The sequence below is a fragment of the Myxocyprinus asiaticus genome, chromosome 29, assembly GCF_019703515.2.
Source record: "Myxocyprinus asiaticus isolate MX2 ecotype Aquarium Trade chromosome 29, UBuf_Myxa_2, whole genome shotgun sequence".
NCBI lineage: Eukaryota > Metazoa > Chordata > Actinopteri > Cypriniformes > Catostomidae > Myxocyprinus > Myxocyprinus asiaticus.
The window spans coordinates 13,594,815-13,617,886 of NC_059372.1; the positions used below are offsets into that span (position 1 = coordinate 13,594,815).

General features: G+C 38.1%; 1 protein-coding gene across 1 annotated transcript; it reads left to right on the top strand.

Annotated features, from left to right (window-relative positions):
• The first annotated feature begins 248 nt into the window (after positions 1 to 248).
• csrnp2 (cysteine-serine-rich nuclear protein 2) lies at positions 249 to 21,538 on the top strand. The gene is made up of 5 exons (XM_051661719.1): positions 249 to 383; positions 5,962 to 6,131; positions 9,704 to 9,966; positions 10,139 to 10,435; positions 12,641 to 21,538. Exons 2-5 carry the CDS (start codon positions 5,975 to 5,977, stop codon positions 13,502 to 13,504), a joined length of 1,581 nt encoding a protein of 526 aa, XP_051517679.1. The 5' UTR covers positions 249 to 383; positions 5,962 to 5,974; the 3' UTR covers positions 13,505 to 21,538.
• The last annotated feature ends 1,534 nt before the right edge of the window (positions 21,539 to 23,072 follow it).

A 23,072-nucleotide genomic window follows, 5' to 3' on the forward strand; every position in this document is an offset into this window, starting at 1 on the left:
TTTGAGTTTTTTTTAGTGCATGAGGTCCTTGTCTGCCTTCGTCTGCCCCGTTTTTGTCTTTAAAAAGCTTGACTTCGACGTTAAATAATCGCAAAGGCTTTTTCATACACAAAATCCCCATTTTTAGTTAATGCCAAGACTAATATCCATTGTTTACGATGCTTAAATGTTACGCCACATCAGCCATCACTGTATCTTCGTGAATAAACTGCTATTTTTGCAATGATCTTACCATTTCCATGGGCTGAAGTCGCTTTGTCTGTCATCTTGTAACCTTGTGGAAGTCTGAAGCTAAAATAGACTGAATCTACAAAGACAAGACTATCATTCAAATACAGGAAGTACCGAAAGAACGATTTAAAGGCTCTACATTTCTACCCAAGGTAAGGCTATGCAATGGTTTTCGTTTCAGTTTTGCTTGCCTTTCCATATAGCTTAGCCTACGAGTGAAAATGGTTTGATCAGTAGACCGGTTACAACACAGCATGCCATTTTCTGCTCTGTCATAAGACTCTCTGTGTGTCTACTCCAGTAAAGAATATAAAAATCATGGGGCAAATCATATGTGATGTGTCATCTCAAACATACTGGGTCACCCTTTGCATTACAGCACATTTACACCAGTTACTACAGTGTAGTATTAATGATTGATATGTAGTTATTGTGTAATTACACATTTATTGTTAATTGCTTTCATAATTAAGTGTAGCAGCATGCAATATGTGTAACATGGACACTGTAATGTAAGGTCTGACGTCACATTGTAGTAATCCATCCACTTCCTGCATTGTCAGACCCTTTTAAATTCTCAGCTGGTCGATTTGCATAGGAAGTGCTCAATGGATGCACTCAATGAATGAGATAAATTGCAAAGTCACCAATGAAAGGTTTGTCAGTAAAAGAGAAAAGAGGCTTGATGCATGTGTGGCATATGTCTAGGATGGGCTATGTCAGTGCAGACCAGCCAAACAGGCTGATGTGTTGTCTGTAGTCATGCTTTGTCTTTCCACCCCAAAGAGGCCAATATGTCATGAGCTCTGCAAGCATATTGCAGCATCCTGTGCTGAATTCAGACACTGGGTATTTCTTTGTTAAACTTGCCTTTCTTACAGTTATTGCTTGCTTTTCTGCCATTTTGCTTTAAAGGAACTGTTCACCCAAAAATGAAAATTCTCATTCTGTCTTTCGTCAGTCAAACACAAATGAAGATTTTTAGAAGAAGATAGAGCTCTGTCAGGTCCTTATAATGCAAGTAAATGGGTGCCAGCACTTTGACGGTCCAAAAGTCATATTTAGGCAGCATAAAAGTAATCCATGCGACTCTAGTCGATCAATGAATGTCTTCTGAAGCAAATCGATACGTTTGTGTAAAGAATAAATAGATAATTCAAATGTTATGAACTTTTAAAAAGCGCTTCCTGCCAGCAGTTGACACATCAAGTAACTGTTGCGCAGTAGCAGATTTAGGCACGGGTGACATGCAGTTGTCCAGGGTGGCATCTTGCGGGGGGGGGGCGGCATGAGGCACCCACACAGACCCCCCCCCCAACCCCGCCATACAAGATAGACCCGCCACTGCTGTCACGTGACGTAAGCGCGTCAGCAAGTTCGTGAGAATTCAGAAGCGGCGCTTATTTACAACAGAAGAATGAACGTTCTTGAAGAATGTGAGAGTTCGGCCATTTCAAACGGCATCAGAGCCCTAGACGGAAGCTCAGATTTAAAGTTAAAAACGTTTTAATTATCGACTTATTTCTTACATAAACCTATTGATTCAATTCAGAAGACATTCATTGATCGACTGGAGTCGTGTGGATTATTTTTATGCTGCCTAAATGTGACTTTTGGACCGAAAATCATTGTACAACAATATATTTTTTATTGTAATACAGTAAAAAAAAATTACTGCGTTACGGTAATGAGAATCATCATTGAAAACACGGGAATAGTAAAAGTAAAATGTCCGGACAGGTTATGGTAATAAGAATTGGGGTGTAAAATGTGCTTAAAGGGATAATTCACCCAAAAATGAAATTATCCCATCATGTAGTCACCCTCATGCCATCCCAGATGTGTATGACTTTATTTTTTCTGCTGAACACGAACGAAGATTTTTAGAAGAATATCTCATCTTGGTAGGTCCTTACAATGCAAGTAAATGGTGACCAAAACTTTGAAGATCCAAAAAGCACATAAAGGCAGCATAAAAGTAATCCATAAGACTCCAGTGGTTCAATCCATATCTTTAGAAGTGATATGATAGGTGTGGGTAAGAAACAGATCAACATTTCAGTCCTTTTTTACTGTTAATTCTTCTCCCTGCCCAGTAGGTGGTGATATGGACAAAGAATGCAAATCGCCAAAAACAAAAGAAGAATGTGAAAGTGAATGTGAAGATTTATAGTAAAAATGTACTTAAATATTGATCTGTTTCTCACACACACCTATCATATCGCTTCTGAAGATATAGATTTAACCACTGGAGTCATATGGATTACTTTTATGCTGCCTTTATGTGGTTTTTGGACCTTCAAAGTTCTGGCCACCATTTACTTGCATTGTATGGACCTACAGAGCTGAGATATTTTTCTAAAAATCTCTGTTTGTGTTCAGCAGAAGAATGAAAGTCATACACATCTGGGATGACATGAGGGTGAGTAAATGATGAGAGAATTTTAATTTTTGGGTGAACTATCCCTTTAAATGTCTTGAAAATGATGTCACAATGCACAAAATCTTAATGGACCTAAATGTAGGCTTCATTTACATTGTGAAAAATATAATTTCGTATTTTTCTCGTATGATTTGGGGTTAAAATTTAATTTCCTTGGAAGGTTTCATGAGAATCACTAGTTAGCTTTAAGGTCATGTGCTAGCGTACTCATAAAGTTGACAAAATAAACTTTGAACAGATAAACAATTTGAAATGTAAAATTTAGGCCTACAGTCTTTCTTTCGTGAAAAACGACCAAAAACACTAATGACCCATCTTGCACTCAGGGGTTCATAAAAAATTTGGTCCAATAAAAATTTCTCTAGAATCTCTCTACATGTCCCTCCCCCTCATACCATATGCCTGAAACTAGCAATAGCAAGTAGCAAATAATGGTTCATGGCTGTGATGTAAATGATAGATTATTGGCTATAAATGGATGAGGACTTTGATTCTGCCCCAACTACGTCAACACTGGAAAGAAAACTGTGCTCAACCACCCTTTTTTATGGGGTCTTTAATTTAATTACTACTGCAAATCTTTTCTGTGCAGGTTTGATGGCATTGACAAATTCTATTGGAAAGCATTCTGTTGTCACTGACTGTATATAATTATGCTGTACCCCTTGGATTGTATTTAATATGTTACAACATATGCTCTTAAGACCCTGTGAGTATACAGTATGTGACTGTGTCCAATAGTAGTGATGTGCTCATAATTTGGCTCTAAGTCCAGGGAGAAATCTTGGCACGCATCACTGGCTTCACATTAATTGGAAGAAGTCTTACTGCATTATTTGTTACAGCATACATGTAGGCAGAGCACTGCATAATTTCTGAACCAATATTTTATTTTGCTGCATCACCACAGTAACATTAATTATAAAGGAAAATCGGGGGCTGATTTCACAGTGAGCAAAAAATGGACTGCCTCGCTTCTTAGCATTCCTTGTTTCTATGGATACGGTTCATTCAAGAGCAGCACACAGTGTGTCAGACATTGTGATGTGTAAAAGCAGCATGTATACTCAATCAGGCATCTCTCATTTCATCCTGTTGTTTTCTGCTGTTTGTTGCAGCTGCTTCTGATCACAGCCTTTGAAGGTTCAAGGCTGTAATGTATCCTCTGCCAGCGATAAGTGATAAGACAGATTCAGATGTTGGCGATTTACGTGGACTTGTATGAATTCAAGGTTACCCAGCTTGATTATAAAAATGTATAAAGTCATTCATGTACTCAAGCTGAGGCAGGCTAATGCTGTTTCCTTTATATAATAGAATTCAAAAATTAATCCAGTTTTTGAGGATTTCATAAACCACTAGGATTAAATTCATTATGCTGTGAGTTTGTCAGCCACGATTCATAAGTCGCTTATACTTTCATCTATTTTTTACCTGACATGGAAAAAGCTGACCCTCCGTCTAAACCACCGCAAAGCTGCTCTCATTTAACCCTCTAAAAAGCCACTGACTGTTTACAAATATTGTTTAATCATGAAGAAAGTCAGGCATGAAGCCACTCAAAGCAGTTCCCTTGGGGTAAGGAGGTGGTCTGATCAAACGACCCGACTCTGCCGTGAAATACCTCTCTGGTTTGACTAAACCAGTCTTGTTATTGGTTTGCAAAGGCCTGTCGTTTGTAAGGTTTCTCTAGTTTTAATGGGGATAAAAGAGACAGAAAGAAATTGGGTGCTGTCTTTAATCTATGCTTTGCCAGTTGCCATGGTGATGTTTGCAGCCTCATGATTTTTAAGCAGGACTGTCATACTTGACGTAAAAATTGTCATTATAGTTCACCCTGATCTAATGAAAATGAAGTGACTGTGGCAACATTTTTGCAAAATGATCTTACGTGGTTCTATACATGTATCGCGGCAGTTTCAAGGTGTAATATCCACTGTTTGGTGCTGAAAGTGAGTTCCATTTTCTCCCAGACAGATGAGGTTTTTAAGGTTGCTCTATCGAGTTTTGAAAAAAACAAAACATACCTCCCTACACTAAACCTAAAGACGCGGTCACATTTACCTTTGCATGTCAAATTACAGCAGATGAAGAAGGTGGGGCTGGATGTTGATCACGAGTGAAACCAGCAAAAAACAAATTGCCAAGCAGCCTCTTTTTAATGCTGCACTTTATACTCTGGGGAACTTAAGTTAAGAAACTCGCTGCTAAAATGATATCCTTTTCTATTGTGAATATTCAGTGTAGCTGTGTACGAAGCACCACCCACAAAGAGGTCACTGCCAAACCAAGCAATTTCCTATTGGTAAATGTGGCGAATTTGCCTGTCAAAGTTCTCCAAACTTGAATTCCATGTAAAATCCGTGAGGGGAAATTCTTCAAAATTAACGATCGTGCGGATTCCCATTGAGATGACTGTATTTTGCCCTTTGAATTTCGTAGTACAAAGGCAAATGTGATTGTGCCTTTAAACTTAAACCTAACCGATAGTGTCATAAAAAGCAAATGTGACTTGAAAAACAATTGCTGAAACAACCATGTCATTTTGTGGTGCTTCTGATACTTTCAGCTCACGTGTTGTGCTTTTCAGGACTTGTACCTTGATCTTTTGCATCGCAAGTGCAATGCTCTATCAGTTGAGTTACTGTGCAATTTGATGACGCTCGAACAAGCTTGTAAATGTTGTTGGTTATGTAATGTAATGTCAAAAGATAGCATGTGTTTAAAACAGGTGTAAAGTTAGTGGTTGTTTTTTATTTAACTAATAATGTGCTGTTTTACTCATGATTTGTGTGAAAGGGAATAAAAGTTGCTGTTGTAGTGCTTCTAGTGTTTTTGCACCAGGAAACTGCCGCTGTATATACAACGAGCCACGTAAAAATTATTTTGCAAAAAATGTAGGTATAGTAACATGATTCTATGAGACCAGGTTGTTATTCGTTTGAGGTTTGTGTTTTTTTGTTAAATAGTCTACTCTACTATTTGGTCCCCCATAATTCTGAATATGTGGTCATATTCTGGTTTCCAAATAGGTTGCATGTGACCTTTTTTATGTTATTTTTTGGTAACTGACTTTATACGTCCACTAAAATCACATTGGGATCACATATGTTGGTTAAAAAAAAGTCATTACATAAATGGCTAAAACATACAGTATGTTCACCATATGGTCCATGCATACTGTGCTGGCCTCCTACACACTGTTATTTGTCATGACTCTTCATGTTAGAATTTTGCCAACACTGTCAGTCTGCTGACAAAGCTTGTACCTATCTGTATGCCTCCAGACACCGTGTTTCCATGGAGACAGTGTCATCTCGTGGCCTGAAGCGCAGATTCGAGGAGGTGGACAGCGGCTCGCCGTGTTCCACACCCAAAGATTCGGACGATGACATCTCCAGCAGTGACAGCGCAGATAGCTGCGACAGTCTCAACGCTCCCTCCAGCTCTCTCACGCGTAAGAACATGCCAAAAGTTACTCTTAAAGATTCTGTCAATTATCATCGCAACTACCTGGCTTTAAGTGTTGTAGCAGCTCAAACTATTGCCTCTTGTGCCTCACTTTACCACTAAAGTTGCTTTCAATAATGTTTCGTTTGATGCCCCAGTTAATTCCAAACATATGGTTTGCACTGTTTGCAACTTATAACTTGAATCACCACAGAGACTAGGCTTTCAGTTTCAACATTTTTCTTCATTTTTCCACTGAAATGGTTATACAGCCGTGATATACAATACAGCTATGACTTGATTAAATTACAGCTATTCAAGGGAATGGTAAGAGAAGGAAATACTGAACTGACATTTGTATTCAGTAACACTTCTATTACACTTCAGAAATTATTCTCGATAATAATTTAAAGTGCCTAATGAGATTCTCATTGGTAACAGTGGTGTAGTCGGGGCCATATGCACACATACGCCGTATGCTTACTTTTTTCCCAGGGCTGTTTGCATATAACGACTTCTAAGGATCAATATTTGCGTATACCCTCAATATACCCACTTGTTTTGCTTCTTCAGAATTCCATAATCTATTGTCGTGTTAGTTTCCCTTTTAACTGTATTGGATGCTGTTTTGTGAAACTGGAGATTCTTTGTTGTAAATGATGCATTATCACTTGAATTCTGCCATTCCCCGCCCCTGACAACCGTTGTTGCCGCCATCACCGACTGAGGGAATTTATGACAGTGAGTGGAGAGAGTCAGCCTCAGGCTGAAGCAGTATCAGGTCAAAATAATTCACAAAATATGCCAAACGTCCTGTGAAATAAGGAATCGTCCCGTAATTAAGGGAAAAAACTGCGTTCCATATGAAATCCATACGCAATGCCGTTTGTCCTGTATTTTAGCATCACACATCCAAACTGCTGAGAATGTTTCACAAATCGAGAGAAATGGACCTGAAACACACACACTTTTCGCGTGAGTTGTGTGAGATATCAGCTGTTGCTTTACACGGACGCTACACTTATCACAGAAACTGCTGGGGAAAAGATCAGTGACAGTCAGTGTGTGTTTTCTGTCAGAAGCAAAATCATTTAGTCAAAATCATATAGCATTCGAGTGCATGTTAATTGTTTCCCACCATTGGGATTTTAAAACACCAGTAAACGCACCTATTCATGACATGCCATTACATTTTATTGCATATGTCAGAGCTCATTCTGGAAGAGAGAGAGAGAGGTAAGAAAAACTGGATTACTGCATTAATTCAGAATAAAAGTACAGTAGTACAGGGGTAGTTAAAACACTTAATGTGATGATAAACACTATTTACTGCCAAAACAACTACACTAATCTAAGGAGATATACACTATTTTCATGTCAAGCCTTTTCTCTCCCTTTCTTTCCCTTTCTCTCTTCTTCCTGATCGTTGTATTAAAGCATTTTACAATTTAAGTTTAATAGGAGACGTTTACACTGAAAAACAGCTCGGACAGACGCAAAAACGTGTTCAATGTAAAGCAGAGTCTCGCACATGAACGCCTGTAAATATGGGTCATTCCTACAATTTTGTATTATTTAAGTCCCCATTACAAGTGTGTGTGGTATTTATATTGTTTAATTTCACCCGATTACAATTTTGATAGGCTTGTTAAAAAGAATAATGATTTTTATAATGTTACACACTTCTGTGGGCTTAAAAGTTACATTTTAAATAATTTAAATCCTTTTCTATTGCACTGTGTCACTTCCTCATGTCCCAAAAACTGCACGTCAAACATCTTTGACAAAAATAAATTTTTCCGCCACATACAGTTAAGAGTTTAGTGTTACGATCTCTCACTAACATGTATTCATTTGTGGTAAATGTGTAATTTTAATACTGATAGTGGAGATTTTTTTGTGTGTCCCTTGATTTATTGTGCACCCTGTTATGTCATGATACCATGACCTTTCATTGAAGATATGTTAGGAAATGACATCACACACTGGAGGTGTACATCCGCCATTCTGCAAAATTACGAGTTATTTGAAGTTTATAACTCAATTGTTTTATTAATGTTTACCTTTATTTTGTGGTGTTAGTCATATGTGGTCAAGCATAACAATGTCCACCCTATTATGGGAAGATATATGGGAAATTAATATCATTTTAAAATGTCAATATACAGTATTTATGATAACAGAAAGAAATTATAAATATGTTTCCTAGATATCAATCACAGACCATGTAGTGGCTAATTTATCCACTGAATGTCCACCCTGTTATTGTCCACCCTGATGCTGCCCATTTAACTGGATGGACATCTGAAATTTTTAGTCATTTAGCTTGACCAGTATGACTAATACAATCTTTAATAGGTCCCTGTAATGATGAAACATGAAGAAACTTGTAAAAGTATGTTTTATTTTTCCAAAGTTTCAAAGCCGGAATGTCACGAATTGTAGGAATGACCCATTTATGATATGTACAGTTGCAGTACCGCGTGTCCCTATATGCAGATTACGCAGTCTACAGTAACAAAGTAACAGTAAAGTACAGTCTATAGTAGCACCCCCCCCCCCACCTTTTTTTTTACACCACTACACCACTGATTGGTAGGTTAGGACTTGCCTGATAACCATGCAAATAAGCACTGTAATATTCAAATGAAACCATTTAAAATGTATAGTGCTGTAGTTGTTTTATTTACTTCGTTGTATACAGGTACAGATCCATAAATATTTGTACTATAACAACCTTCTTAGGATGAAGATAAACATGAAAAAGTCTCACCATTTGTTCTAAACTAGCCAGTTAAGTACCCATGATGGCAAATTGCTTTTGTTTGCAAGTGTCTATTTTTTAAAACACCCTCTTGATCCAACAAACCTTTGTACATGCTGGAAATTGTTTACTAGTAATAAAATATTAAGGAGTGGAAGGCATGATCCATAATACTTGTGTAATTCCAGCTTCATACTTCAGAAACACCATGAAAATGTCCATATCATTTAGTAATGGAAAGTTCATTGCTGATCATAATCCACAGACAGCAGGCCATTGATGAACATCACCCAGAACTGCACCCATAATAATAGGGTTACATCACATTGATGTGACTTGAAATAGTACAGAAAGTTATTATGTGTGCTTCGACTGATTTACCCAAGAAGGACAAGTCCCTGAAACAACATTCCAATAAATCAGTCAGATTGTAGGGGTAGTTTTAAGGTTAGGGTTTGGGTTAGGTTTTAGCTTCAGGCTGGGATTAGGGGATAAACAATATCAACAAAAGTAAAAAATATCAATAATAATCAACCAATCATTTCCCTCAAATTTTAGGGTTAGAGTATGATTAAGGTTAGGACTAGGTTACAGAATATGGTTTGGCCTGTGATTGTTTGGTAGGACTTTTCTATCATTGAAGGACGTGAGTCCAGGATTATGTTCTACTTGGCTAAATTACATTGTGCTACAAGCAGCAAGCCGATTTTAGGAAAAAGTAAGACTTTGAACTGCAATGTTGTCTCTAAAGGGTATATAAAGTATATAAATCATAACATTATTGTTTACAGTGTCTCTTCATCTTTTTTCTGTAGCCCCTTCCATTCTCAGAAGACACAAAGCCTCTTTAGGTCGTAAGCAGGTACGCTTCGACGCAGTGACAGTCTACTACTTTTCCAGAAGGCAGGGCTTCACCAGTGTGCCCAGTCAGGGTGGCAGCTCTCTGGGCATGGCGCGCCATCACTGCGCCATACGCCATTACACCCTGGGCGAATTTGCTCGAGAACAAGAAAGCGGCCATAAACACGTGCTGCGTCAGCACCTACGGCAAGAAAAGCTCAACGCACGCAAGTTAAAGGTAAGTTGTGTTTTATTGTTCTGTAGCTACGTTACATTGCTCATTGTAGCTTATTTCATTTTCATGGTCACAAGGGTTAGCTTGAAATGTATAGACTTAAAGCAAGAGCAACTTTTTGGAGGTGTTAAAACCAATTTTATTTTGGGATTACAATTTTTTTACATCTTTCTAGCTTACACGAAATGGAACTGTAGAGTGCCCAGAGGCTGAGTTGCTTACCCTGGACGACATATCTGATGAAGATCTGGACGTGGAGAGTGTGGAGGTGGATGACTGCTTCTTCCTTCAGCCTCTCCCCACCAAGAGGCGTCGGGCACTACTGAGGGCCTCAGGCATTGCACGCATTGATGCCAGAGAAAAGGCTGAGCTGCGTGCCATACGTCTGTCCCGCGATGAGTGTGGTTGTGACTGCCGCTTCTACTGCGACCCTCGGCACTGTGGCTGCAGCCAGGCTGGAATTAAATGCCAGGTAGGTCATTTTGTAGTTTCACAAGCCAGACAAACCAAGACTTCTCCAAAGTCTGGCACACACATTAGTCTCAGCCTCAGACGGCACGCCCACAGTCCGTTTTCTAACCGTCTGATGCTTATAGAACACAAAATAGGTAAATACTTTCTCGATCAACTCAGTGCCAATCTGACTGGCTGGTTTGATGGAACTTCTGCGAGTACAGGATGTTTTATCAGTCCATCTGGAAGCAGAGTTATGTTAACAAGGTTCCGCATTGATAGAATGAGCACTTTTAAGGATGAAATAATCACAGAATTTGCCCAAGTTTGACATCAAATCTTTTAAAGATATTCAGAGTTTCGTTTGAGGCACGTAACAGAAAGTGAAGCGGATATCCATGAGCAGAGCTGCATTTTCTTAATTATGTATGTGAATTTCTCTATCATGACGTTTTCTGTGCTGTACTTAGATTCTCTAGACATTTTCTGCTATTCTCCCGTGTGTTTTCTGTGCAGTCGCTAGTGGAAACTCACGCTCCATTATTTAAATAATTTTTTCCCCATGTCTGTCTTTTATTATGGTATGATAGATCTCCGATAACCCCACCCCTAAACACACCGTAAGGACAAAACCGACTGTGATTGGTCGCTTTACGTGTCAGTTAGATGGCTTTCCCTGTCTAAATGGGCGGTTCTTGGCCAATTGAAGCTGCTATAGACCCCAGACCTGGCTACGTGAGACTTGGCACACAATGTAGCTTCTTCCGGCCAAGAACCATAACTTAGATAGGATGGGGCCGCTTGAAGACATTTTTTTACATTGTGGTAGTTACAGACCATTATGTTACTGTAACAGTATAAGGACGGGCAAGGAGGAGGCGGGAACTGGCTGAACTGTAAACAACGTTTAATAAGAATCTCAACATAAAACAAACACAGACACACATGCAACACGGCCGCTTGCATCTCTCTCTCGAACTGGCACCTCCGGCTAGTCTTTATCCCCCTCCCGTCTGATTAGCCCAATTCAGGGCCAGCCATGTGTCCTCATGGCCCGGCCCAGCCCTCCTCCTCGTCACAGTTACATTATGTACTCTTGATTCCAGTACCTCAACAGCTACAGTATCTGTATCCTCCCTTAAGTGTTCTTGTATTGCACGCCCTGGCCCTTGGTGTAACATTATTTCGTTCTCCCTTGTAAATCTGAAATGGATGGTACGACAGTAAATTCGCATGCAACAAATTGGTAGCTTATTCAAATAAAGCAGTCTCCACCAAAAGTTGTACTGACAACAGTGGAAAAATTAGAAATTTTGAATGAATCTACCATCTGAAAGTAATAAGTACAGACCAATGTTGAGCAAAAGCTAATTAAAAGTAGCAAGCTGCTAACTTAACTACATTTTTCAGTAGCATGACAGTAGTTCAGCTATTTTCACAGTAGTGTAGCTTTTCCAGTAACAAGCTTCATTTTCCAGCGAGTAGAGGTGTAGCTTCACAAAACGCTACATTTGTCAGTGTATTATGAATGTGGCAATGGTGCCAAGTGAGTAATCAAGCACGATCAACTGAACTGTCCTCTCTATCATACTGTATGTAGTGCTGGGAAATCCAAATCATTTAAGTGAATCGGTCCTTTTGGATAATAAATGTTTCACTTTAAGTGTTGGGATCCAAAACTGGGTCCAGTTTATTTAGTGAGTCTGTTCGTTCAGATGGTTGATGTAAATTACCTTTCATTTATGAGTAGATTGTAGCTTAGGATGCTGCAGTTTCAAAGTAGCTTCCCCAGCAGTGGTACAGACTGTTTTATACAATTGAATTTCCTTGCGTTCAAGGATACCTTATTTACAGCTCTTGCCATTTTAATATACATTAAGCATCACATAGCCTGTGGGCTGTCCATAGGCTGAGACTAGGTACTTGGTGATGTATGTGTTTGTCAGTGTTGGTTGTAAATGAGCTGGTATTTGCAGGAAGGATTGTATGTTGACTGTACCATGATAGTTCAAATATTTTCACTTAAATGCAGTCCTTTTCTTGAACAAGACACAGACCCACTCAAATTGTTGTCTGCTGGCATATACAATGGCATAAACAGCCTTTCATATCTCTATTTCTGACATTTTTTGATAATTGATACAAAATTTAACAGTGGTGAACAGCAGGTAAATTTAACTTCAGACAAATCACATTTCTCATTCTCTTGCACCCCTCTACAAAGGTGGATCGAATGTCCTTCCCATGTGGCTGCACCCGTGATGGTTGTGGTAACAGCGCCGGCCGCATTGAGTTCAACCCTCTGCGTGTGCGTACACACTATCTCCACACTATTATGAAACTTGATCATGAGAAGAGAAGCTTGATGGGGGTTAGGTCTACAGAAGACTGCGGAGTTGAGACCGAGCTAGTCTCCTCGCCATCTCTGTCTCTTTCTCCCTTGGACTCAGATGTGGAAGTGGAGACCCACAGTATTCAGGAGCTTCACAAGGAGCAGTGTGAAAGTCTGGAACGTGAGAATGAAACTGCTGTGCTACACCTCCAGAGTGCAGAGGAACTGGAGAGGAGACGGGAGCAGGAGGAGCAGCAGGTAGACGAGGCGCAGACCGCTGATCCAACCCTTTGTCTCCTGCAAGGGGCCTTGACCAGCCAGGCTGGGATGGAGGCCATGGAGGGTGTTCTTCTAGAAGGGCCTTTTCCTGAAGGTGCAACCCTGCTTTGTATTACAGAAAACCATGCAGATGAACAGACCCAGCAGAGGTTGCTCAAAGACCCAGCTTCTGTCCTCTACTATCAGGTAGGCCCCGTGGAGACAGCAGCCTTTGAGACTCTTCCTGCTGAAGATGAGGAAGTGGTCAGCAAGGTTGGAGAGCCAGAGACGGAGACTGAGGGTGATCGGCAAAAACAAGGAACCTGCGGGCAGGATTTGGCTGAAAGCTTGTCTGCTGAAGTACCTCCACCTCCAGAGATGAACCCACTTGGGGATGAAAAACATCTTTGTCCAGAACAGGCCTCGAATAGCGAGGAATGCCTCGAGACCTGCCTGGCACTTGATGAAGAGGCAGTTCAGCTTCCTCCAGAAGTGTAGAGCCCATCACCTTTGCAGATGTTTTGCACAAGTTAGTCATTCAATTCAAAGAGAGCCTACTCCACACAGTGGGATATGTTACAAGATTGCATAACATTAATTACAGTAAATGTTAAAGAAACAACTTACCTACCAGATTTAGTCGGCGATAAGCATGTGCTGTGTTTGAGGTAGGTTGTCCATGGTAAAATAAATTATTAAATAGAATTCTATTCTATAAAAATAAAATAATTTATTTAAAGTAATGAAAAAAGGAACTCAAGAAAAGGGGAGATCCTGATTTGACAACAGTTGTTGTTGTTTTCCAAAATAGTATTGGTTTATAATTTGATACTGGCGGAAAATGTGGCCTTTCTTTTGAGGAACAAGCATTTTCAGGATTATCCAGTGGCTTCTTATTGCCTTTCAAGTTTGTAGTTTCCTGTAAAGCACCCCAACAATTAATTAGCACTGTCTGAAGTGTAGGCCAACTGTAGGCCCCCAGGAATCTGTGCCAGCAGAATTCTGCAGAATTCGAAAACCCATAAAATTTTTGCCTGTTCATTTATTAAAATTTTGGGCTAATTTGATTATGCTGTCTGCAGGGTTGCCAACTTTTCACCACGTGAATACAGGACACTTGAGCATTTTAAGCTCTTCAATAAGAGACACAATGCCTTCAAAACAGGACGTTTCCCCATGTGACTGGAGTCTCGCTGCTAAAATATGAGACAGTATGCATCCCGTATGGGCATCTTCATTTTGGGCCAAATACGGGACATACCGGCTAATACGGTTGGCAACCCTAGCTGTCTGCTACCAATCAAGAGTGTTGAACACATTAATCTAAGTTTAACACATTTTACCATGTATAAATCTATTCCACAGAATTCTGTATGTTGACCCTTAAAATCAGCACAGAAAATGCAAAAAATTCAACAGATTTCGTCTGGGCCTGACTAAATGCTTAGTAAAATGCATATAGATAATGCTAACCCAGTGCTAGCACAAAGAAAATGGGGTTGCTAGTGTTTAGAAGAGGGTGTTAATGTGTAGCATCCCTTCCTGTTAATAGACCTAACAATCCTGGAAATACTTGGTTTTCATGTACTGTACAAGTGTTTTGCTAAGAGCTAGCATGAAGATGAGTGAAAAAGCTGCTTGTTCTCCGTATGCACGTTGAAAACTTGATTCATTAGAAATTATTGAGGCAGTTCAGGAGAATGAATGAATGTGCAAGCCATTTGCACAGCAGTTATTTACTGATTTATCGTAGTCTTGACCTAATGCCGTTCAAAGCCGAAGCCTGCCGTCCTGGTTCGCAGACATTTATTTATTTACCACCACTTTGTATTGTCATCTACAATCATTTGAAAAAATTTTTTTTTTTTTTTTTTTTTTACATTGTATTCGTATTTCGGGGGTTGAATATAATTTTTCACATTTTATTGCACATCAAGCCTTTAAAGATTACATAAGAGATCTTTGCATTGTAATTTTAATTTGGGTTGAATGTGAAAACAATAGGTGAATCTCATGAAACCTGCCATATGTCCTGGTCATATTGTATATCAAAAGTCAAGTAATTTTTATTTGTATAGCGCTTTTCACAACACACATCGTTTCAAAGCAGCTTTACAGAAATTCATGCATTAACAGAAAATGAAACTGTAATTTCTATAAAGTCTTAGAGTCATCATTGTGTAGTTTGATTAAACATGATTGTAAATTGTGGATAAAAATAAATAAATAATAATTGTATTTAGAACCCCAGTGTTCTAAATACAATTAGAAGATGACTGTGGCAAGGAACACAAAACTCCATTAAATGTTGGGTAATGGAGAAAAATAACCTTGGGAGAAACCAGGCTCACTGTGGGGGCCAGTTCCCCTCTGGCTAAACAGCATGAATATAATGTCAGTATTAGTTATTTGTGTGTCATGCAAGTCATGGTTTAAAAGTAGTAAACTAAGTAAGTGTTAAGGGCCAGTGTTTAAACAAAGATTTTGTATGAACTGTAAGATTAATGACTAATGTCTTTGAAGTCCATCCCGGATTAACTGCAGAAGTTCACAAAAATGCATTGTCCTTTGTCAGTTGGCTGATGACGGCTTTTGTTGGCAATTAATTGATAGTCTATGTATTCAATTTTAAGAGTGTAGTCCATCATTAGACCAAGGTGATGCAGGCAGAGATCAGTGAGGTGCATCGCAGTTCAACCGGCAGGTCATTTCGGTGAGGTCTATCCTAAGTCCAAGGTTCAGGCAGTAGCATATGACGTATCCCATGTCTTATGGTTGGAGTTGGTATCAGATCATCCTCTGAAGTCTATCGTAACAGACTGAAATGATGTCTGTCTGGCATTGGCTGCATTTAGTCATCATCACTCAGAGACACGTAGCAGTTGAGTCCGACACCAAGCAGGAACGGAGCTGGATCTGGCTGGCTCTGGTAACCTTGAGATATGAATCCCAAGGTTGAGACAGGGAAACAAATAGAACAATATTAGCGTAGATGCCATTCATTTTTATGCAGAATTATAGATCATGATAGATGTTTCTGGTTCTGGCAGACCTAACTAAAGCAGCCTAATTGTGAGTTGATGGATAAATTAGGTGTATGCCTGGCCAAATAGATGTGTCTTTAGTCTAGACTTAACTGAGTGAGTGTGTCTGCATCCCGAACAGTGTTAGGCAGACTATTCCATAGTTTAGGAGCCAGATTGGAAAAGGATCTACCTCCTTTTTTGGATTTTGATATCCCTGTGGCACTCCATACTTAACTTTTGTTTGATTTGACATTTCCTCATTTACACAGACAAAGTGGTAGTGGTCTGCTAAATAGGACCTAAACCATGCTAATGCGTCCACAAATGCCAACATAATTCTGCAGCCTATTCAAGAGAATGTCATGATCTGTGGTGTTGAAGGCAGCACTAAGATCTAAAAGCACTCAAAGAGAAATGCAGCCACAATCAGATATATAAGAGCAAGTCATTTGTAACGCTGATAAGTGCAGTCTCTGTACTGTGATGGGGCCTAAATCCTGACTGAAATTGTTCATATATACTATTTCTCTGTAGAAATGAACATAGTTGGGAGGACACTACCTTTTCTAGTGTTTTTGACATAAACGGGAGATTTGAAATCAGTCTATAATTAACCAATTTTCCAGGATCAAGCTGTGGCTTCTTAATAAGTGGTTCAAAAACTGCCATTTTAAAGTTTCTTGGGACATGTCCTAAGGATAGTGAGGAGTTAATAATAATAAGATGTTCTGAGATTACAGGGAATATCTCTTTTAAGATCTTATTTGGTATTGGATCTAACATGCATGTTGTGGCTTTTGATGTTTTGATAAGTTTTGTTAGCTCTTCATGACCTATGACAGCAAAGGATTGAAGTTGCTCATGAGGAAAATTATGAGACACTGTTTTCTGAGGTACTGTGACCGACGATTGCATAATTCCAAATGTATTTTTGATGATTTCAATTTTATCAGTAAAGAAATTCATGAAGTCATTACTATTGTACTGCGACAGAATATCTGGTTCTGTTGAGGCTTTATTCCTAACCAATTTAGCCAAAGTACTGAGTAAACACCTAGGATTGTTGTGGTTATTTTCTATGAGTTTGCTAAAATATGCTGACCTGGAAGCTTTTAGTGCCTTTCTGTAGCTACAGACACTATCCTTCCATGCACTGCAAAATACCTCTAATTTTGTATTCTTCCACTTGCGCTCCATTTTTCAAGCTGCTCTCTTGAGAGCATGAGTGTGATCATTGTACCATGGTGCAGGGATTTTTTTTTTTAATCGAAGGGGGCGACACTATCAAGAGTGCTAGAGAAGACTGTATTTATATTTTCTGTTATTACATCTAGTGTTGGGTAACGTTACTTTTAAAAGTAACTCGTTAGAATATTGCGTTACTCCTTAAAAAAGTAACTAAATTAATTAAAAAGTTACTTTTTATGGAAAGTAAAGCATTACGTTACTTTTCCGTTACTTTTGTCTCACTGCCACTCTCTCTTCTGCTGTACATTCAATACAAATACAAGACATATGTAGAGACATTACAGTTCATGCTAGCTACTCTACAATGCTCATGTTAAAACAACATACTAAACAAACAGATATTTAGAAAGTCTACAATCAGTAGGTCTTCACATCATATTTATAATAAAGACTCAAATACTGGAATATGCATGATTTGTTTTTCCATCGACATGGCAGCCAACATGAATAATGAAGAATAACCACTGTCTTACCTAAAGCAGCAAAGTCAAACACTTGAACCTGCATCATATATGTCATCATGTGCTGTGCCCATCGACAATGCCAGAGTCAAATTGAGATGTTTTTCAGAAGTCAGGATAAAATTCAGTGGGGAAATGCCAGTCAAACATGTTCAAGGAATAAGTCTGATGAATAAATGAATATTTTTCACATAAGTCATCTCAGTGCACGCTTGTTTTGAGCTGACCACGGTGCGTACAGACGCATACAATTGCATACAATTGCAAATGCGCATGTTAATACAACTTGAATGCAATCATTTTTAATGCTACCAAAATGTCTTCAAAACTTTGTTTCACGAGTCAAATTACTTGTTTATTATATAAATGTTTTTAGAATATTTTAAGAAATTAAGACATTTTCTCTGCGTACACAATCGATGTAGAATGTTGCTTGCAGCTGCTGATCCAGAGTCAGCTTTTCTCATCCCATTCTCCCAGTTACAGGGAGCTCTAATACGGAGCAGTTTGGCTGTATAAGTCAGTGAATTAAGCAAGTATTTCACCCTGTATATCACGCCGTGGCCAATGGAAGGCTAGCTTATAATCCCTCTGCCTAAACGCTTTACTGATTTTTTTTTAATGCAGCATGTATTTACACATGAATCAATCACGTTTCACTAGACCGAATGTTGAATGTTAAATGCTTTAGCACAGAGCAGTTCGGATGCAAACTGATCCTAGAGAAGTAGTTACGGGCAGCTTTAAAACAAAGAAGTTCAGATGCACAAACAGTCAGCGATCATTCCACGTTGTGTGTATCTGTATAATCATGCCATGGTCACGGGAAGACTTCTCCGGGCTAATGCCTGTGCTATATTATACGAAAATGTGTGTTTACACATTTTTAAATGCAGCCTACATGAATCAATCGCGAGAATCAATGTATCACTCACCCAAATGTTACATTTTTGGCAAAATGTTGCCTTATGAGAACACATTTCTTAACTCTTGCTGTGATTGTCATGACAGTGGTAAAATTTATGATGGCTGCTCATTTAAGCTCCAGTGCACAAAAATGATGAGTACAACTGGATTCCACTGAAGCATTCAGATTTACATTCCTTTACCAGCAATATTTAGCCATTTTTAAAACAAATCTCAGGGTGGGCTAAAAGAAGACTTGTTTTGTTCTGCCCATCGCTGATAAGCATGGCTCATACTCTCTAGAACTACAATGTCCATCATGCGCACACATACTACAACTTCATTGAACATCTCTAGTAAGCCTCCTACTCTCTAGAACTACAATGCCCATCATGCCCCTCCTCGAAGTTTGCACACTTTTACTCCTGATTTATCACAATACGGGGAAAGGAGAGGTGTACAAAAGCAATGCGTTACTTATTTAAAAAATAACTATTGCATTATTTTACTCGTTACTCGAAAAAAGTAATCTGATTATGTAACGCACATTACTTTTATCGCGTTACCCCCCACACTGATTACATCAAGTTCTTCTAGACTTTTTGGCTTACTGAGTGTGAGATAAATCTGGAAGATTATTAGTGAAGCTATCTTTAGTGGTCGAAAGAATTACAAAATCAGTCTATCTTTACAAAATCAAAAGAAAGAAATTATATTTAAAGAAAATGAGTGGTAATTAACTATAGTCTTTGAAAAATACCCAAAGTAACCGACCCCATCCCCCCCCCTCCCCAGACACAACTTTTCATTACTGTAATGCGAAACAAAGCATACATTATTTACATTTTAAAGCATTTATAAATCATGGTAGTATTTGTTGTTGTAGTATTATTTGTTACTGCCTTTAACTTATGCTTATTATCAAAAGAAAAACATTTTATTACAGTATTGATAATCTTCATTCAGAATAATTAGAATTTAAATCACATTATGGTGAAAAGAATTTATTGGGAAATGTGCTTAATTGGCAAAAATAATCCTAAAAATAGGCTTCATTTTCTTTATGCAAAATATTTTTTCTTTGATTTTTATTTGAAATGTGAACTGGACATATGCTCGAGAGATTCATCTGTATGTCTTCACAATTTCTAAACCCAGTACTTAAAATTCTAAGGTGATCTTTATACATCATGAATATGTATGACAAGTCAAGTCAGACTAGGGGGAGACTGTATATCATAATGTTGATTTGCACATGGACCCCGTTTGACTGCTTTGTCACTCTGGGCCTAGATTTAACAGATTATAAATTCCTGACAACAGTACACCTTGTTTTAAATGTCCAAAACCCTTGTTTAAACCCTTTGAAAACCATCTTCCTCACCCCTACTTTTCTTACCTTTTCTGTTTTAATCCTTAACCCCTTCTCCATCCCTCTTATTTTAGAATATGAATTATTTTGTGGCAGTTTTTACCTAGATGCTTTCTAAGTTGTTTTGGTTCACTTTAAGTGTTAGTTAAATGCATAAAGAATTAATCTGAACTGTTACATGAAAGGAAAAAAATAGTGTCTTCAAATAGTATAACAAATTCTGTGATGTTGCTAAATTATTTAAACTTAAGAAAATTGTCTTTTTGCAATGTGTGTGTATGCGTGTGTATGTGTGTTTGTGCGTGTGCCAGAAAGATATGAGATGAACCAATATTTGTAAGTGCAGTTTTGGATCATCATATTTCAAAAGGTGCTCTTATTTTTAGTTTTTACATATTCATACTAACACTATATGTAAAGATGTATATGTAGAGAGAGAAAAAAAATTCAGATGATCATCAAAGAAACTGAGATGAGCTCTCGTTGACATTTAATGATACAGTTCCATTTTAGCTCTGCAAACTGTTGTAAATGCAAATATTCCAATTATCTATCTGCTTCGGGTTTGCTTGACCGTTAGTCATGGGTAATGGTGATGTTTCTTTGTTAAATTAGTTAAAATGGAGCACATGAGGCTAATCACGATTTCTTTAGCATGGGTTTCCCCTCTTATGGGTTTCAGACTTTGTTAAGCTCCAAGCATTAAGTTTGTAAATTCATACTAAATCTGCAATAATTAAACTTTTTGCAAATGACCAATCAAGCTAGAAGGATTTTTATTTTATATGGTTACTATGTTAATACTTATGTTTTTTTTGTTTTTTTGTTTTTTTTTTTACTTTGATTTTGCTTCATTGTTTGTTAGCATGTCTCTTCGTCTGAGTTTACTGAATGATATTAATGTACTGGCTCCATGTGTGTGCTTTTTGTCAGTTCTTTGTGTTGGATACGTGGAAATAAATATGCCACTACACATTCCTGCACTCAAATGAGTTTTGTCTATAGCAGCGTCTAGACTGAAAACTGACGGATCCCAAACATTGGTGGTCTAAGAGCCTGCTATGAACCAAAACATGGTTAACAGTGTCAGACTTGTTTTTTGACCTTTGATCATTGTCTTGATGTACTGTACGTAAAAACTTACACTAATCCAGTTGTCTAAAACCTGATGGCTTTGAAAAGGAGGTTTAAACATCATATGTGCTTAATGTTCCTGTAGCTGAAGCTCTAAGTATTGATTATTTTGTCTGATGTGATTTTTGATTTTCAGTGCCACCTCCTTTTTGGCATACACAGATTCAAAACCACTACAGTAACTGAAATCCACTCCACATTATGATTATATGTGCTTATGTTTGTGTGTGTATGTGAGTGTGTATGTGTGTTAGAGGTGCTTTATTAATAAGGCTGAGTGGAGTTCTATGCTGTAAGAGTGACTTATGCTAACTGTTGCCTACAGAGGAGACAAAACATAAAAAAATGTGAGTGAAATAAAATCTAAAATAAAATAAAAAATGTCTTCAGCTGTGGTCTGTCATCAATGAGTAAGCTGGTTGAAATGCATGAAATCTGAATTGTATGCTGTCAGCATGTATAAAGGAAAACAGTTACGTTACGTTACAGGAATGTTCCGGGTTAAATACAAGTTAAACTCAATCGACAGCGTCCAGTAATAATTTCTGACATATCTTTTAGTATGTAAAAGCATGTTTACAGTATTGCGCTTAAACGTTACAATACACACTGTTTCTGAATGTATTACCTCAATACTTACACATTGTACGCCCCCTCCAAATAACCAGCAAAACCCTGAAGTCTTGTAACAGTTGGATTCCACATTCATACACTGTGTTTGTTGTGTTTATTAGGAGTCTCGCAGCAACCCTACACCTTCACCTATCCATAACTCTAAATCTAACCATAACCATAAAAATATTTTTAAAAATTAAATTAAAAGTTATTTTGAAAACAATAATACCGCCGTATCACTAGGTGGCGACAGTGAGGGGAAATGTGATGAAAATGATGAGGAGAAGAAGCTTGCATTATGCTAAGCTAATAGGCTAACCGATTAGCTTGTGAGCTAACTGGAGAAAACAGGCCCCATATTCACAAAAAATCTTAAGGCTAAAAGTAGCTCCTAACGGGTACATTTAGGAGCAACTCTTAAAAATTAGGGGCTATCACTCATAATTTTAGGACTCGTAAAATTGTCATCTAAGAGTAATTCATGAAGCATTTTAACGCTAAATGTAGATCATAAACCAGTTTATCATTTAAATCTTCGGGTTAATAATATGATATGTGACATAAAATGTCAAAAGTTATACTTTGTGATATTTAAAGAGTTAAGAAAATATTAACCAAACAGCATAGATTTTTTAAAGTTCTTGTAGCCAATAGAATCGCTTTATGATCGAAGGAGGGGCGTTACGTGTAGAGGGCGTGTCGTGAAGTGGGTGTTCTTTTTAGTTTTGTGGGATGCAGATGGTTACACTTGAAACTGACATGCTACTGATGCTGTGTCGATAGAGTGTAACTTGTTTTGAACCCGGAAAATTCCTTCGAAGTGGACTACCAATTTATTTTGATCATCGCTCTCAACTTTAACACTGATTTCCAAACGGCAGCCGTGGTCAGAGTCATTCCGAATAGCGGTGACTAGAAACAGAACGGCAGCAGAGTGCTTCTTGTATTGATGTAACAATTCTCATGACCACTAGAGGGAGAAACTGTCTCATGAATGGAGTAAAACTAAGCATAATCCTGACAGATGTTCAGTATGTGGGCAAACATCCAGAAAAAACCTTCTTTCCCCTCTTCCTCAGACATAAACCCTAAAATGCATGAGGGATAAAAAACAAAAAAAGTCTGTCTTGTTCACTGTTTGCTCTTGTTCTTTGACAATGAACCAAAAATAATTTGCCAAACAGGCCAAACAGTGGGGTCTAAAAGAGACAACTAGTGAAAATGCTTCTATTTTGCATTGTTATATATATATATATATATATATATATATATATATATATATATATATATATATATATATATAT

Bases quoted from the DNA above. Each gene is read 5' to 3' on its own strand.
- csrnp2 (XM_051661719.1), top strand. From the start codon at position 5,975: ATGGAGACAGTGTCATCTCGTGGCCTGAAGCGCAGATTCGAGGAGGTG. The intron at 6,132-9,703 runs GTAAGAACATGC...TTTTTTCTGTAG, and splicing joins TCCCTCCAGCTCTCTCACGC to CCCCTTCCATTCTCAGAAGA. The intron at 10,436-12,640 runs GTAGGTCATTTT...CCCTCTACAAAG, and splicing joins AGGCTGGAATTAAATGCCAG to GTGGATCGAATGTCCTTCCC.